Genomic DNA, 17,750 nt, shown 5'->3' on the forward strand with positions numbered 1-17,750 from the left:
AGACTTTAGAGTTTCCATCTTGAATCCCTGAACACGGAGACGTTTATGATTGTCCTCAGAGACCCATTTGGCTTTTTTTAACCAAAAGGGGCGATGGAGCAGAGGGGTCCAGGAAGACGAGCGGCGGAGCGTGGGGTCCAGGAAGACGAGCGGCGGAGCGAGGGGTCCAGGAAGACGAGCGGCGGAGCGAGGGGTCCAGGAAGACGAGCGGCGGAGCGAGGGGTCCAGGAAGACGAGCGGCGGAGCGAGGGGTCCAGGAAGACGAGCGGCGGAGCGAGGGGTCCAGGAAGACGAGCGGCGGAGCGAGGGGTCCAGGAAGACGAGCGGCGGAGCGAGGGGTCCAGGAAGACGAGCGGCGGAGCGAGGGGTCCAGGAAGACGAGCGGCGGAGCGAGGGGTCCAGGAAGACGAGCGGCGGAGCGAGGGGTCCAGGAAGACGAGCGGCGGAGCGAGGGGTCCAGGAAGACGAGCGGCGGAGCGTGGGGTCCAGGAAGACGAGCGGCGGAGCGAGGGGTCCAGGAAGACGAGCGGCGGAGCGAGGGGTCCAGGAAGACGAGCGGCGGAGCGAGGGGTCCAGGAAGACGAGCGGCGGAGCGAGGGGTCCAGGAAGACGAGCGGCGGAGCGAGGGGTCCAGGAAGACGAGGGGTCCAGGAAGACGAGCGGCGGAGCGAGGGGTCCAGGAAGACGAGCGGCGGAGCGAGGGGTCCAGGAAGACGAGCGGCGGAGCGAGGGGTCCAGGAAGACGAGCGGCGGAGCGAGGGGTCCAGGAAGACGAGCGGCGGAGCGAGGGGTCCAGGAAGACGAGCGGCGGAGCGAGGGGTCCAGGAAGACGAGCGGCGGAGCGAGGGGTCCAGGAAGACAGGGAGACGAGCGGAGGATCCGGAAGACGAGCGGCGGAGCGAGGGGTCCAGGAAGACGAGCGGCGGAGCGAGGGGTCCAGGAAGACGAGCGGCGGAGCGAGGGGTCCAGGAAGACGAGCGGCGGAGCGAGGGGTCCAGGAAGACGAGCGGCGGAGCGAGGGGTCCAGGGAGACGAGCGGAGGATCCGGAAGACGAGCGAGCGCGGGGAGGGGGGGGGTTGGGTGTCTGGGATCCGAGGCGACTAATCGACTAATCCGAGGGTTGGAGTTGTCTCGACTAATCCGAGGGCTGACTGTCTCAGTGATTAGACCCCCACAGGGTCTGATTGGGGTCCCTGGTACCTCAGTCGGACCCCTCGTCGCTTTGGGAGGTGAATGGAGCAGACGGCGGTACATGACTGTTCTGCTGCATTCATCTCTATGGAGCTGACAGAGATCGCCCTGTCACCCATCACAAAGCTTACTGAAGTACCGCTACCTCGGATGCAGCGGTGTTACACGGCTAGCTTTATAGGGCCCTCCCAGGCGCGGGGTCCGGCACAGGGGCCCCTCACACAGGCGGGGGTCCGGCACAGGGGCCCCTCACACAGGCGGGGGTCCGGCACAGGGGCCCCCCCACACAGGCGCGGGGTCCGGCACAAGGGCCCCCTCACACAGGCGCGGGGTCCGGCACAGGGGCCCTCACAGGTGCGGGGTCCGGCACAAGGGCCCCCTCACACAGGCGGGGGTCCGGCACAGGGGCCCCCTCACACAGGTGCGGGGTCCGGCACAGGGGCCCCCCCACACAGGTGCGGGGTCCGGCACAGGGGCCCCCCCACACAGGCGGGGGTCCGGCACAGGGGCCCCCCACACAGGCGCGGGGTCCGGCACAGGGGCCCCCCTCACACAGGCGGGGGTCCGGCACAGGGGCCCCTCACACAGGCGGGGGTCCGGCACAGGGGCCCCCCCACACAGGCGCGGGGTCCGGCACAAGGGCCCCCTCACACAGGCGCGGGGTCCGGCACAGGGGCCCTCACAGGTGCGGGGTCCGGCACAAGGGCCCCCTCACACAGGCGGGGGTCCGGCACAGGGGCCCCCTCACACAGGTGCGGGGTCCGGCACAGGGGCCCCCTCACACAGGCGCGGGGTCCGGCACAGGGGCCCCCCCACACAGGCGGGGGTCCGGCACAGGGGCCCCCCCACACAGGCGCGGGGTCCGGCACAGGGGCCCCCTCACACAGGCGCGGGGTCCGGCACAGGGGCCCCCCCCAATCGGTGTCCTGAATTTCCCGCCCGCTGTGACGTGAGGCCGAAGTAACGGCCACATGTGGGGGGGTCTCTGTACTCGGGAGAAGTAACGGCCACATGTGGGGGGGTCTTTGTACTCAGGAGAAATTGCAGAACAAATTGTATGGTGGGTTTTCTCTTTTTATATTTTGGAAATGTGTAAATTTTAGGGCTAAATGAACGTATAAGGGAACAATATGACCATTCTAAATTTCACCTCCATTTTTATTCAATTACTATGAAGATCTCAAGGGGTTAACAATCTTCGTAAAAGCTGTTTCTGATAGCTTGAGGGGTGCAGATTTGAAAATGGGTTGGTTATATGGGGGGTTTTGATGCTAAATATGTAAAATTTCATTCCAAACTGTATTTATCCCCAAAATAGTCAATTCTGAAAATCCGGAAAAGCGATATTCTATTTGTAAGCCGCGTGACATCAAAATAAATTATCCAGACATATCAAAAATTATGAAAATGTAAAGTAGACAAATGGGAAATGTTATTCAGCAACTTATTTAGGTGGTAAATCTATCTGCCTGGAAACGCAATGATTTTGAATTTCGAAAATGGCAAATTTTTCAAAAAATGTATCATATTTTCTTTTTTTTTGTAAATAAACGCAAAACTTATCAGCCAAAATTTACCACTAAAATGAAGTACAACATGTGGGGAAAAAACAATCTCAGAATCGTTTTGATAAGTAACAGTGTTCAAAAGTTATAACCATATAAAGCGACGCAGGTCAGAATCCAAAAAAATCGGGCTGAGCCTTAACCTGCAAAATGGCTGCGTCCTTAAGGGGTTAAAACACAAATCCAGATGGACCCCCAAGAGCCGCTTTTCCTGGGTGGGGGGGGGGTTCTCTGGATTTATGAAGATGTGGTAAGATTTTGCAAGCCCTCGATCCCTTCCGCCTGATCTGAAGGACCAGTTCCGGGATGAATAATCTTTTATAGCGACGGCCGTGTAACTGCTGGGATGGAGAAGATTGAATATAGACTTTAGAGTTTCCATCTTGAATCCCTGAACACGGAGACGTTTATGATTGTCCTCAGAGACCCATTTGGCTTTTTTTAACCAAAAGGGGCGATGGAGCAGAGGGGTCCAGGAAGACGAGCGGCGGAGCGTGGGGTCCAGGAAGACGAGCGGCGGAGCGAGGGGTCCAGGAAGACGAGCGGCGGAGCGAGGGGTCCAGGAAGACGAGCGGCGGAGCGAGGGGTCCAGGAAGACGAGCGGCGGAGCGAGGGGTCCAGGAAGACGAGCGGCGGAGCGAGGGGTCCAGGAAGACGAGCGGCGGAGCGAGGGGTCCAGGAAGACGAGCGGCGGAGCGAGGGGTCCAGGAAGACGAGCGGCGGAGCGAGGGGTCCAGGAAGACGAGCGGCGGAGCGAGGGGTCCAGGAAGACGAGCGGCGGAGCGAGGGGTCCAGGAAGACGAGCGGCGGAGCGAGGGGTCCAGAAAGACGAGCGGCGGAGCGAGGGGTCCAGGAAGACGAGCGGCGGAGCGAGGGGTCCAGGAAGACGAGCGGCGGAGCGAGGGGTCCAGGAAGACGAGCGGCGGAGCGAGGGGTCCAGGAAGACGAGCGGCGGAGCGAGGGGTCCAGGAAGACGAGCGGCGGAGCGTGGGGTCCAGGAAGACGAGCGGCGGAGCGAGGGGTCCAGGAAGACGAGCGGCGGAGCGAGGGGTCCAGGAAGACGAGCGGCGGAGCGAGGGGTCCAGGAAGACGAGCGGCGGAGCGAGGGGTCCAGGAAGACGAGCGGCGGAGCGAGGGGTCCAGGAAGACGAGGGGTCCAGGAAGACGAGCGGCGGAGCGAGGGGTCCAGGAAGACGAGCGGCGGAGCGAGGGGTCCAGGAAGACGAGCGGCGGAGCGAGGGGTCCAGGAAGACGAGCGGCGGAGCGAGGGGTCCAGGAAGACGAGCGGCGGAGCGAGGGGTCCAGGAAGACGAGCGGCGGAGCGAGGGGTCCAGGAAGACGAGCGGCGGAGCGTGGGGTCCAGGAAGACGAGCGGCGGAGCGAGGGGTCCAGGAAGACGAGCGGCGGAGCGAGGGGTCCAGGAAGACGAGCGGCGGAGCGAGGGGTCCAGGAAGACGAGCGGCGGAGCGAGGGGTCCAGGAAGACGAGCGGCGGAGCGAGGGGTCCAGGAAGACGAGGGGTCCAGGAAGACGAGCGGCGGAGCGAGGGGTCCAGGAAGACGAGCGGCGGAGCGAGGGGTCCAGGAAGACGAGCGGCGGAGCGAGGGGTCCAGGAAGACGAGCGGCGGAGCGAGGGGTCCAGGAAGACGAGCGGCGGAGCGAGGGGTCCAGGAAGACGAGCGGCGGAGCGAGGGGTCCAGGAAGACGAGCGGCGGAGCGAGGGGTCCAGGAAGACGAGCGGCGGAGCGAGGGGTCCAGGAAGACAGGGAGACGAGCGGAGGATCCGGAAGACGAGCGGCGGAGCGAGGGGTCCAGGAAGACGAGCGGCGGAGCGAGGGGTCCAGGAAGACGAGCGGCGGAGCGAGGGGTCCAGGAAGACGAGCGGCGGAGCGAGGGGTCCAGGAAGACGAGCGGCGGAGCGAGGGGTCCAGGGAGACGAGCGGAGGATCCGGAAGACGAGCGAGCGCGGGGAGGGGGGGGGTTGGGTGTCTGGGATCCGAGGCGACTAATCGACTAATCCGAGGGTTGGAGTTGTCTCGACTAATCCGAGGGCTGACTGTCTCAGTGATTAGACCCCCACAGGGTCTGATTGGGGTCCCTGGTACCTCAGTCGGACCCCTCGTCGCTTTGGGAGGTGAATGGAGCAGACGGCGGTACATGACTGTTCTGCTGCATTCATCTCTATGGAGCTGACAGAGATCGCCCTGTCACCCATCACAAAGCTTACTGAAGTACCGCTACCTCGGATGCAGCGGTGTTACACGGCTAGCTTTATAGGGCCCTCCCAGGCGCGGGGTCCGGCACAGGGGCCCCTCACACAGGCGGGGGTCCGGCACAGGGGCCCCTCACACAGGCGGGGGTCCGGCACAGGGGCCCCCCCACACAGGCGCGGGGTCCGGCACAAGGGCCCCCTCACACAGGCGCGGGGTCCGGCACAGGGGCCCTCACAGGTGCGGGGTCCGGCACAAGGGCCCCCTCACACAGGCGGGGGTCCGGCACAGGGGCCCCCTCACACAGGTGCGGGGTCCGGCACAGGGGCCCCCCCACACAGGTGCGGGGTCCGGCACAGGGGCCCCCCCACACAGGCGGGGGTCCGGCACAGGGGCCCCCCCACACAGGCGCGGGGTCCGGCACAGGGGCCCCCCTCACACAGGCGGGGGTCCGGCACAGGGGCCCCTCACACAGGCGGGGGTCCGGCACAGGGGCCCCCCTCACACAGGCGCGGGGTCCGGCACAGGGGCCCTCACAGGTGCGGGGTCCGGCACAAGGGCCCCCTCACACAGGCGGGGGTCCGGCACAGGGGCCCCCTCACACAGGTGCGGGGTCCGGCACAGGGGCCCCCTCACACAGGCGCGGGGTCCGGCACAGGGGCCCCCCCACACAGGCGGGGGTCCGGCACAGGGGCCCCCCCACACAGGCGCGGGGTCCGGCACAGGGGCCCCCTCACACAGGCGCGGGGTCCGGCACAGGGGCCCCCCCCAATCGGTGTCCTGAATTTCCCGCCCGCTGTGACGTGACCCGCAGGGTTGCACTCTAATACAGCGCCTGCGCAGACATGTCTCAGACTATGACAGACGCTTTTCAGATAAGAAGTTCTGCAGCAGCTGTGGCTGTGCCGCTTTCCTCAGCGGCAGCAATGGCGCCAGAGGATTAGGCTGAAAGACTACAAGTCCCGTCAGCCCACGCGAGCACCTCAGGCTCGACCGCTATTCGCTTAGCGGAGCTGCGCATGCGTGTCAGGCGTGGAAGCTTCCAGGCGCTCAGCTCTGCGCGCTGCATTGTGGGTAGGAGACGGGTGGAGCTGCCGCCATTTCGTGTGGAGAGAGAGAAGTGTGAGGACGCTGCGCCGGAGGACGGCCTGAAGGTAAGAGCGGGGACCGGGGAAGGAGGGAGACGGTGTGTGGTCCCGGAACAGAACCGGCAGATGGAGGAGGAGTCACTGGGGTACGGCGTCTCCTCTGGAGGATGGGGGGGGGGTACGGCGTCTCCTCAGGAGGATGGGGGGGGGGGTACGGCGTCTCCTCTGGAGGATGGGGGGGGGGGTACGGCGTCTCCTCAGGAGGATGGGGGGGGGTACGGCGTCTCCTCTGGAGGATCGGGGGGGGGGTACGGCGTCTCCTCTGGAGGATCGGGGGGGGGTACGGCGTCTCCTCTGGAGGATCGGGGGGGGGTACGGCGTCTCCTCTGGAGGATGGGGGGGGGGTACGGCGTCTCCTCTGGAGGATGGGGGGGGGTACGGCGTCTCCTCTGGAGGATCGGGGGGGGTACGGCGTCTCCTCTGGAGGATCGGGGGGGGGTACGGCGTCTCCTCTGGAGGATCGGGGGGGGGTACGGCGTCTCCTCTGGAGGATCGGGGGGGGTACGGCGTCTCCTCTGGAGGATCGGGGGGGGGTACGGCGTCTCCTCTGGAGGATGGGGGGGGGTACGGCGTCTCCTCTGGAGAATGGGGGGGGTACGGCGTCTCCTCTGGAGGATGGGGGGGGGGTACGGCGTCTCCTCTGGAGGATGGGGGGGGGTACGGCGTCTCCTCTGGAGGGGGATTCCCTGTGGGGTTGGGGGAGTCCCGGGGGGCTATGGCTTCTGTACTGGATCCCCTGTACGTTGAGCGTGAGGCATCTTGTGTAGTTAGTGACTGTATTCTTCTTCCATGTGCAGTGGGATCAGCCATTCCAACCCCAAGAGCATCCAGCCTGGACACGTGGAGGGCAGACATGGGCTCCGATAAGCGGTAAGTGCTCCCGCCGGATGATTGGCGGGCTATGTGCTGGGCTGCCCCCTGCTCTGGGGTGTCATTGCTGTTCTGTGCTATGTGCTGGGCTGCCCGCTGCTCTGGGGTGTCATTGCTGTTCTGTGCTGGGCTGCCCGCTGCTCTGGGGTGTCATTGCTGTTCTGTGCTGGGCTGCCCGCTGCTCTGGGGTGTCATTGCTGTTCTGTGCTGGGCTGCCCGCTGCTCTGGGGTGTCATTGCTGTTCTGTGCTGGGCTGCCCGCTGCTCTGGGGTGTCATTGCTGTTCTGTGCTATGTGCTGGGCTGCCCGCTGCTCTGGGGTGTCATTGCTGTTCTGTGCTGGGCTGCCCCCTGCTCTGGGGTGTCATTGCTGTTCTGTGCTGGGCTGCCCGCTGCTCTGGGGTGTCATTGCTGTTCTGTGCTATGTGCTGGGCTGCCCGCTGCTCTGGGGTGTCATTGCTGTTCTGTGCTGGGCTGCCCCCTGCTCTGGGGTGTCATTGCTGTTCTGTGCTGCCCGCTCCTCTGGGGTGTCATTGCTGTTCTGTGCTGGGCTGCCCGCTGCTCTGGGGTGTCATTGCTGTTCTGTGCTGGGCTGCCCCCTGCTCTGGGGTGTCATTGCTGTTCTGTGCTATGTGCTGGGCTGCCCGCTGCTCTGGGGTGTCATTGCTGTTCTGTGCTGGGCTGCCCGCTGCTCTGGGGTGTCATTGCTGTTCTGTGCTGGGCTGCCCGCTGCTCTGGGGTGTCATTGCTGTTCTGTGCTGGGCTGCCCGCTGCTCTGGGGTGTCATTGCTGTTCTGTGCTGGGCTGCCCGCTGCCTGTTCTGTGCTGGGCTGCCCGCTGCTCTGGGGTGTCATTGCTGTTCTGTGCTGGGCTGCCCGCTGCTCTGGGGTGTCATTGCTGTTCTGTGCTGGGCTGCCCGCTGCTCTGGGGTGTCATTGCTGTTCTGTGCTGGGCTGCCCGCTGCTCTGGGGTGTCATTGCTGTTCTGTGCTGGGCTGCCCCCTGCTCTGGGGTGTCATTGCTGTTCTGTGCTATGTGCTGGGCTGCCCGCTGCTCTGGGGTGTCATTGCTGTTCTGTGCTGGGCTGCCCGCTGCTCTGGGGTGTCATTGCTGTTCTGTGCTGGGCTGCCCGCTGCTCTGGGGTGTCATTGCTGTTCTGTGCTGGGCTGCCCGCTGCTCTGGGGTGTCATTGCTGTTCTGTGCTGGGCTGCCCGCTGCTCTGGGGTGTCATTGCTGTTCTGTGCTGGGCTGCCCGCTGCTCTGGGGTGTCATTGCTGTTCTGTGCTGGGCTGCCCGCTGCTCTGGGGTGTCATTGCTGTTCTGTGCTGGGCTGCCCGCTGCTCTGGGGTGTCATTGCTGTTCTGTGCTGGGCTGCCCCCTGCTCTGGGGTGTCATTGCTGTTCTGTGCTGGGCTGCTCGCTGCTCTGGGGTGTCATTGCTGTTCTGTGCTGGGCTGCCCGCTGCTCTGGGGTGTCATTGCTGTTCTGTGCTGGGCTGCCCGCTGCTCTGGGGTGTCATTGCTGTTCTGTGCTGGCTGCCCGCTCCTCTGGGGTGTCATTGCTGTACTGTGCTGGGCTGCCCGCTGCTCTGGGGTGTCATTGCTGTTCTGTGCTGGGCTGCCCGCTGCTCTGGGGTGTCATTGCTGTTCTGTGCTGGGCTGCCCGCTGCTCTGGGGTGTCATTGCTGTTCTGTGCTGGGGTGTCATTGCTGTTCTGTGCTGCCCGCTGCTCTGGGGTGTCATTGCTGTTCTGTGCTGCCCGCTGCTCTGGGGTGTCATTGCTGTTCTGTGCTGGGCTGCCCCCTGCTCTGGGGTGTCATTGCTGTTCTGTGCTGGGCTGCCCGCTGCTCTGGGGTGTCATTGCTGTTCTGTGCTGGGCTGCCCGCTGCTCTGGGGTGTCATTGCTGTTCTGTGCTGGGGTGTCATTGCTGTTCTGTGCTGCCCGCTGCTCTGGGGTGTCATTGCTGTTCTGTGCTGCCCGCTGCTCTGGGGTGTCATTGCTGTTCTGTGCTGGGCTGCCCCCTGCTCTGGGGTGTCATTGCTGTTCTGTGCTGGGCTGCCCGCTGCTCTGGGGTGTCATTGCTGTTCTGTGCTGGGCTGCCCGCTGCTCTGGGGTGTCATTGCTGTTCTGTGCTGGGGTGTCATTGCTGTTCTGTGCTTTGCAGCGTGAGCCGCAGTGAGCGCAGTGGAAGGTACGGAGTAGCGTTTGACAGAGATGATAGAGATGACCGGATGTCAAGAAACAGACGCCGAGACTCGAATGAGTACAAGAGGTACAGAGATGACCGCGATGACCGATATGATGACTACCGGGATTATGACAGTCCAGAGGTAAGTCCTGTGTGACACTATGGCGTCTGCACGGGATCTCTGGGGCTGCAGCATTAACTCCTGCTTCTTCCAGCGAGACAGAGATCGTGAGAGAAGGAACAGCGACCGCTCAGAGGATGGCTACCATTCAGACGGCGACTACATGGATCATGACTATCGGAACGATTACTATATGGATGAGAAAGAGAGCAAGACCATCATGCTGCGGGGTCTCCCCATAAACATCGGCGAGGGGGATGTGAGTAATCAGACCCTGAGCGCTTGTGTATTGTCGCTCCTCCGCTCAGTCACCTTTGACTCTTTGTTTCGATGCCTTTTTAGATTCGTGAATTGGTGGAGTCCTTTGAGGGTCCTCAGCCCGCCGACGTGAGGCTGATGAAGAGAAGGACAGGTGAGGTTCTATCCGACGTGATGTGGTGCGCTCCCACTCGTTCTCTGTTCCCACCTTTTGAAATTGTTTCCCCTGAGGGGCTAACCCCCTCTTCACCCCCATACACCATCAGGTACTGAATGGACTTGCCACGGTGAAGGAACCTCTGCTAGGGTAGACCTTGTGTAATATCTGTGTGGGGTTGGTAAATATTTGGTGGGATATTGTGACATCAACATGACCTGTGCCCTGCCCTGTGTCTGCTGACATCTGCATCTATGGCTGCCATACTGGTCCCTCAGTCCCAGGGGTCACATTTAGTCTGCTGCGGTGTGCGCATTAGAGGTTCCTTCCCATGGCAACTCAGGTAAGACAGGTAACAGGACTGCACCCATGGAAGCCATGCCATAAAGCACTGCTAGAACCATGGGCTTTGTCAGATGGAGAGATGCAGCTGTGTTTTCTGTAAAAGGAAGTGACTAACACTAGTATCCCGTCTATATCTGAATGCTGTCTCTAGGTTTAAGCCGCGGTTTCGCCTTCGTGGAGTTTTATCACTTGCAAGATGCTACCAGCTGGATGGAAGCCAATCAGGTTGCTTCACTCGCCAAGTCTAGAATACTCCTGAGAAATGGCACATGACATATGTCTGTAACCGAGATCGAAAAGCAGAACGAGGATGGGGGGAGGGGGTGAAGGGAGAGGATTTCAGGTTGCAGGTGATGACGATCATGGGGGACAAGCTCCGTGTACATTAAAGCTCAGCTGTGATTGGTGTAAAGATCTACGAGTCCTCCGAGATGAGGTTTCATCCCCTTAATTTACTATAAGGGTCTGGCTACAAGCCCCCGGCGTCACAGAAGCGCGTGGGTGCCTTGCTGTGTGCACGGTGGTGGAGCAGCTCTTTAATGTACACTGAGCCCCAGTGTATGGTCTGTATGATGGGCAGGTCCCCCCTCTCCCTGGGTTACTGCTGAGTACATCTGACAGACACATGTTCTGTAATAACTCCACATGGGCAGGTGCCAGTCAGTAATATGCAGCTTAGATGGGTATGTACAAAGCACGTGGAGTATACAACTCCCTGGAGCCAGAGCATCACAGATGAGTCTACTGACACCCCCCTCCCTGGCTCCCGCAAGGACATGATGGTAATCCTGCCAGGCAGGAGAAGAATGTGCGGCCCTAGTACTGACATGAAGATCAGCTGTAACACAAGTCACTTTCCTGAGCCCCTTATATTGAAGCCTGACTGTGGGTGGGGGAGTGGGGGGATGTTGCCTCTGCTGCAGTAATGTTATATGTGCACCTTAAGAAGTGTATATGGTTTCCTCATCTTGACCCTTCCAGCATCTTATGCCCTGAGGCTTTGGGAAGTGGTCAGGCCATGAGGGGGCCGCCTCTGATAACTCCTGTGTTTACAGATTGGGAATACTGCGTGCATCTCCCTCTGGAGCCCCTGCCCTTTGACTTTACCTACTCCCCACTCTTTCTGTTTCTTCCATCGGCAGCTCTGTGCGCCTCTGAATCCCTCTCTTCTGTCCACCCCTTGTGGTGGGGGCTGGCACAGCGTTAGTTGGCAGTGGGTGGTCCTCCCCCACAATGCTATCCATATTAGTCGGGAGCTCATTCCCCTCCGCCGGGAGATAGTCGTCCGCCCATCACGAAGCTGGGAATAACTTGATTCTGTTTTGTGTTCTTGCAGAAGAAGCTGGTGATCCAGGGGAAGACCATTGCCATGCATTACAGCAATCCCCAACCCAAGTTTGAGGACTGGCTGTGTAGCAAGGTGAGGGTGCAGTCCCTGGCTGCTGGAACGAGGGGGGGGGGAGTGCATTTTAAGTGCAAGGCTTTTTAATTCTTTTTTTTTTTTTCCTCCTTTTAGTGTGGCCTCTACAACTTTCGAAGAAGACTAAAATGCTTCCGCTGTGGAGCGGCCAAGACTGGTGAGTGTTCAGGGTCACGGCTCGTTTGATTGCTAATAACTGTAGTCTCAGGTCTTAATCACAAATTGATCTCGAAGAGAATCTCTGACTGTTCCCTCGGTCTTCAGAACTCTAAAACTGCTCCTTTTTCAGAATCTGGTGTGGAGACGCCTTCTTCAGCCTCGGATGCTCCTCAGTTGGGGGACTACTACAGTGACAGTAAGTGTTTCTGATGCTCTATATAGGAATCGGGGAGGGGGTCTACATAGCGATGAATAGACACAACTCGCATGGATTAGGGGTGTTTAGTCTGCTTTGGAGTCACCTTGCTTTACAAACAACTGGGTGTAACCTTATTAGGTGGCTATGTATCCTCAGCCATTATCCTACGTAACATTGGGCCACACACTGTGGTGGATTCCATCCTGGCGGCCCTGGCTCCCTATGTGTCACTGGTGGTTAGCAATATCCGGCTCATTAAAGACAAGCAGACCCAGCAGAATCGTGGATTTGCCTTTGTTCAGCTGCCCTCTGCTCTGGTAAGTAATCTGGTGAATGTTGCCTCCTCCTATGTGACTGCCATTGCCCCACTGTACAGAGAATAAATCGGCTGTTCACACCCTACAGGAAGCATCGCAGCTGCTGCAGATTCTCCAGACTCTTCATCCTCCTCTAAAGATAGATGGAAAAACAATTGGAGTTGACTTTGCCAAGAGCGCTAGAAAGTGAGTCTGGGCTCATGTAATGGGAGCGGACGCACATGTGGTCGTCTATTGGGGCACTGCTCCCCCTATTCTGAGCCTGTTGCTATGTGCACCTACAGTCATGGACCGGAGGGGGTTCTTGACACTTCTTTATTGTATTCTAGGGATCTTGTACTGCCAGATGGGAACCGGGTCAGCGCCTTCTCAGTCGCAAGTACAGCCATTGCAGCAGCTCAGTGGTCGTCCACACAGGTTGGTGTCTGGGTAGAACTTCCTTTCCCTCCCTTCTGCCGCCCAGTCTCTGGAGCATAATTTGCTCTGATGCATAAATTGTAATGATTATAGACTGGGATGCATGACTTCTATGATTTCTGCTTTCGTCCTTCAGGCTCAGCAGAGTGGGGATAGTGCAGAGTATGGATATACACAGGAGGGCTATGCCGCATATGGACAGGTGGGTAATGTCTGCTTTGTGGGCTATCTGTATGTCATATCACACTAAAAGTGCGCTGTGTCTCTGTAGTATTCCCAGGAGTATCAGCAGCTTTATCAGTCTCAAAATGGGGCAGCTGAGCAGGGAGCATCAACATCCGCAGAAGGGAGCTCAGCGACAACCGCCAGCACAACGGCCGCAGTGGTGTGCCAGAGTCCTCAGCTCTACCAGCAGCCCGGCTCTCCGGTAAGTGTCCCATACGAAGGTGAAGCCGCACGGCTGAAGCATCCAGTGACCCAGGGGGACTAATGTGAAACCTTGTTATTTCCAGACCCAGCCAAGCACCAGTGCTACCACTACTGCAGCTCCTGCCTCCACTGTCACCACAGAAGAAACACCCGCTACTCCCAACTCCATTATCCCGGGGGTTAAATATGGTACGTTCTCAACCTTGTGCTACAATCTTTCCTAATGCCCCTGCCATGGGTGTGCGCGTATATTAAGGTTTTGCTGTGTCTTTGACAGCTGTTCCCGACACTTCTACCTACCAGTATGACGAGTCGTCAGGATATTATTATGACCCCCTAACTGGTCTTTACTATGATCCCAATTCTCAGGTACTAGCGGTTGCGATCAGTGGTCAGTGACTGTTTAATGGATGCACAATACCTGTAGTGATGTGTATAAATCCTACTCCTCTCCACAGTATTATTACAACTCTGCATCCCAGCAATACCTGTACTGGGATGGGGAGAAGCAGACATATCTACCTGCTACAGATGGGGCAGCGCAGAGCGCAGCCAATGGGGCGGCAGCCACCATGGCCAACAAGGAAGCCAAGGAGAAGAAGGAGAAACCAAAGAGTAAAACTGCCCAGCAGGTAAAAGCCTGAGCCATAAAGCACCCCACATCTACACCCAACCCCATTTATATTCCTGACCCAGGATGGTGGTTCCCCTCAGATTGCTAAAGACATGGAGCGCTGGGCAAAGAGCCTAAACAAGCAGAAGGAGAACTTCAAGAACAGCTTCCAGCCCCTGAGTGCCCGTGATGAGGAGAGGAAGGAGTCTGCAGCTGCTGATGCTGGCTTTGCCCTGTTTGAGAAGAAGGTTCGTGCCCTTTGATGTTCCTTGTACCTGCTGCAGGTGCCTTGTCAGCCGTATCTAACATTCTCATCTCTCTGCAGCAAGGAGCATTGTTAGAGAGGCAGATCCTGCCGGACATGATGATGATGGTGACCGCTGAGGACGAGAAGCCGCCCAAAGTAAGTATGAGAGTTCAGCATCCTGTTGCTGCTATCCTAGTGTTTGCCGCAGACTTGTGACCACTCTGTGTGTGCAGCGGGCGTTGGTGGCAGCTTATAGCGGTGACAGTGACAATGAAGAGGAAGTTGACCGGCTGCAGGGGATGCTGGACGAGGAGAAGTTAACAGATTGGAAGAAGCTGGCATGCCTACTGTGTCGCCGACAGTTTCCAAATAAAGATGCCCTGACCCGACATCAGCAGCTGTCAGATCTACACAAGGTGAGTGCCCACACCGCGCCCTGCTTTACACCTGCTGCTACAGAACATAGCCAGGATATTAACTCACCATTGCTTTACAGCAAAACCTTGATGTGTATAGGAGGTCCAGACTCTCCGATCAAGACCTAGAAGCCCTGGAGCAGAGGGAGAGGGAGGTGAGTGTGATGGTCCCTGCAAACGATGACATAACAGTGCTAACTTGTGCTGTAGTACACCAAGGAATCACAATGATGGATGACACTGACCCACTTATTTCTCACAGGCAAAATACCGCGACCGAGCTGCAGAAAGAAGAGAAAAGTATGGCATTCCTGAGCCACCAGAGCCCAAGCGCAAGAAGCAGTATGATGCCAGCGTAGTGTGAGTGACCCCCACAGAGGGCACTAGAGGTCGCAGCCACCATCATCTGCACTTGTCTCACCTGTCTCTACTCTGTTGCAGGAACTACGAGCAGCCGACTAAGGACGGAATCGATAACAGCAACATTGGAAACAAGATGCTGCAAGCCATGGGATGGAAGGAGGGCTCGGGGCTCGGCCGAAAGAGTCAGGGCATCACTGCCCCCATCCAGGTGAGCATCACTCCTCCCACCACACTCAGATTATTATTGTCATGTCCAAAGACCTGTCACCTGATGCCGTAATGCGGGCGTACAGCTGCTATTAAAGGGATTTTCCCGCCAAACAAGTTAGGCCCAAACCAGTGATGAGGCCCCACAGATCACGAGAATAGGGGGTGCACGCAGCGGTATCCGTTAGCTCCATAGAGATGAATGGGGCAGTATGGACATGAGCGACTCATCTCAGGGAGCGGCGGGGGTTCTTGCAGAGGTGCCTCGGACCCCATTATCGTGATCTGTGGGGGTCTCAAAACTGAGAACCCCTCGATCAGCATTGTTTCCAATCACTCGCTCCTTTGTCTACAGGCGCAGGTCCGGATGCGTGGAGCAGGGTTGGGAGCGAAGGGAAGCTCGTACGGAGTCAACACGTCGGATTCCTACAAGGACGCTGTCAGGAAAGCCATGTTTGCACGGTTCACAGAGATGGATTGAGCCGCATCTGATTGGATCTATGAATATGAACTTACTTCCAGAGCGCTGGAGCTGTAGATATGTACATAGCCTGTACAGTGTAAATAGGGTTCAGTTTTGTGTTGTTTCTATGTTGGGGTGTGAGTGACTGTCCCCTGTGATGGACGCCCGTCACTTTCTACACATTTGTACATTTCTTTTTTCCCAAAGAAATAAATTTTGGAGCAAAATTCCCCTTAGAATTGTGCTGTTATGAAATACGAGTGTCCAGCAGATGGCAGTGTGTGATCAGTGCTGCCTCTTACCACAGTGTACAAGCGCAGCGGGAAGTTATCACTGCAGTCATTGGGTGTACAGCAAGAGCAACATCAATACCATGGTTACACAGAGCGCCCATGCTGACCCCTGACCACTGCTGGCTATGATACAAAGGTGTCAGGACACAGGACATGGCAGCTCGCTGTGTATGGGGGATGTAGTCACAGAGAGGTCAGAGCACCCATGCTGACCCCTGACCACTGCTGGCTATGATAGAAAGGTGTCAGGACACACAGGACATGGCAGCTCGCTGTGTATGGGGGATGTAGTCACAGAGAGGTCAGAGCGCCCATGCTGACCCTTGACCACTGCTGGCTATGATAGAAAGGTGTCAGGACACAGGACATGGCAGCTCGCTGTGTATGGGGGATGTAGTCACAGAGGGGTCAGAGCGCCCATGCTGACCCCTGACCACTGCTGGGTATGATAGAAAGGTGTCAGGACACACAGGACATGGCAGCTCGCTGTGTATGGGGGGTGTAGTCACAGAGGGGTCAGAGCGCCCATGCTGACCCCTGACCACTGCTGGCTATGATAGAAAGGTGTCAGGACACACAGGACATGGCAGCTCGCTGTGTATGGGGGGTGTAGTCACAGAGGGGTCAGAGCGCCCATGCTGACCCCTGACCACTGCTGGCTATGATAGAAAGGTGTCAGGACACACAGGACATGGCAGCTCCCTGTGTATGGGGGGTGTAGTCACAGAGGGGTCAGAGCGCCCATGCTGACCACTGCTGGCTATGATAGATCCGTGCACAGGATCGCTGACTGCGGGGGGGGGGGGGGGGCGCCGTGCACAGGATCGCTGACTGCGGGGGGGGGGGGGGCGCCGTGCACAGGATCGCTGACTGCGGGGGGCGCCGTGCAAAGGATCGCTGACTGTAGGGGGGGGGGGGCGCCGTGCACAGGATCGCTGACTGTGGAGGGGGGGGGCGCCGTGCACAGGATCGCTGACTGTGGAGGGGGGGGCGCTGTGCACAGGATCGCTGACTGTGGGGGGGGGGGCGCCGTGCACAGGATCGCTGACTGTGGGGGGGGGGGGCGCCGTGCACAGGATCGCTGACTGTGGGGGGGGGGGCGCCGTGCACAGGATCGCTGACTGCGGGGGGAGCCGTGCACAGGATCGCTGACTTGCTAAAAAGTCCCTGCGTCTTATAGACCGGACGTCAGGAGCCTCCGCACTGCTCTCTCCCCGATGTCCTATAGGACCTGCAGTGATGTCAGAATCATGTGACTGATACATGCCTCTTACATCACCACAGGTCTAATACTGCCATGCTGCCCTGGGACGGTGAGAAGAGGAGGTATGGAGGAAGTATGTGTGTAGGGCTGAGCTGAGCTGCGGCTGTGTGTGTGTGTGTGGGGCCGGGCTGCGGCTGTGTGTGTGTGGGGCCGGGCTGCGGCTGTGTGTGTGTGGGGCCGGGCTGTGTGTGTGTGTGGGGCCGGGCTGTGTGTGTGTGTGGGGCCGGGCTGCGGCTGTGTGTGTGTGTGTGGGGCCGGGCTGCGGCTGTGTGTGTGTGTGTGGGGCCGGGCTGCGGCTGTGTGTGTGGGGCCAGGCTGCGGCTGTGTGTGTGGGGCCAGGCTGCGGCTGTGTGTGTGGGGCCTGGCTGCGGCTGTGTGTGTGTGTGTGTGGGGCCGGGCTGTGTGTGTGTGTGTGTGGGGCCGGGCTGTGGCTGAGTGTGTGTGTGGGGCCGGGCTGTGGCTGCGGCTGAGTGAGTGTGTGTGTGGCTGCGGCTGAGTGTGTGTGTGTGTGTGTGGCTGCGGCTGAGTGTGTGTGTGTGGGCCTGGGCTGCGGCTGAGTGTGTGTGTGTGTGTGGGCCTGGGCTGCGGCTGAGTGTGTGTGTGTGTGTGGGCCTGGGCTGCGGCTGAGTGTGTGTGTGTGTGTGGGGCTGGGCTGCGGCTGTGTGTGTGTGGCTGGGCTGCGGCTGTGTGTGTGTGGCTGGGCTGCGGCTGAGTGTGTGTGTGTGGCTGGAGCTCAGTGTGGGGGGGGGGCTGGGCTGCGACTGAGTGTGTGTGTGTGGGGGGGGGCTGGGCTGAGTGTGTGTGTGTGGCTGGAGCTCAGTGTGTGTGTGGCCGAGTGTGTGTGTGTGGGGGGGGGTACGGCTGGGGTTGGGCTGGGGCTGAGTGTGTGTGTGT

At 59.5% G+C, this 17,750-nt stretch overlaps 1 protein-coding gene across 2 annotated transcripts; it reads left to right on the top strand.

The window, feature by feature from the left end:
• The first annotated feature begins 5,974 nt into the window (after positions 1–5,974).
• Positions 5,975–15,528, top strand: RBM5 (RNA binding motif protein 5). 2 transcript variants are annotated; one of them, XM_072131870.1, is made up of 24 exons: positions 5,975–6,120; positions 6,912–6,984; positions 9,145–9,310; positions 9,384–9,548; positions 9,632–9,701; positions 10,201–10,274; positions 11,386–11,469; positions 11,566–11,626; positions 11,759–11,824; positions 11,966–12,144; positions 12,233–12,330; positions 12,474–12,561; positions 12,698–12,763; positions 12,833–12,988; positions 13,074–13,179; positions 13,268–13,359; positions 13,449–13,622; positions 13,705–13,851; positions 13,929–14,006; positions 14,084–14,266; positions 14,347–14,421; positions 14,529–14,626; positions 14,708–14,837; positions 15,192–15,528. In XM_072131870.1, the coding sequence occupies exons 2-24, from the start codon at positions 6,968–6,970 to the stop codon at positions 15,315–15,317; spliced, it is 2,499 nt and encodes an 832-aa protein (XP_071987971.1). In that variant the 5' UTR covers positions 5,975–6,120; positions 6,912–6,967; the 3' UTR covers positions 15,318–15,528. The 2 variants fall into 2 exon arrangements, with proteins under 2 accessions (XP_071987971.1, XP_071987972.1); XM_072131871.1 differs by having other exon boundaries at positions 11,984–12,144.
• The last annotated feature ends 2,222 nt before the right edge of the window (positions 15,529–17,750 follow it).

This window comes from Engystomops pustulosus, unplaced genomic scaffold, assembly GCF_040894005.1.
Source record: "Engystomops pustulosus unplaced genomic scaffold, aEngPut4.maternal MAT_SCAFFOLD_159, whole genome shotgun sequence".
NCBI lineage: Eukaryota > Metazoa > Chordata > Amphibia > Anura > Leptodactylidae > Engystomops > Engystomops pustulosus.

Excerpts from the sequence above, each read along its gene's own strand:
- RBM5 (XM_072131870.1), top strand. Across the intron at positions 11,470-11,565 it reads AGGACTGGCTGTGTAGCAAG|TGTGGCCTCTACAACTTTCG; the intron begins GTGAGGGTGCAG and ends TCCTCCTTTTAG. Across the intron at positions 12,145-12,232 it reads TTCAGCTGCCCTCTGCTCTG|GAAGCATCGCAGCTGCTGCA; the intron begins GTAAGTAATCTG and ends CACACCCTACAG.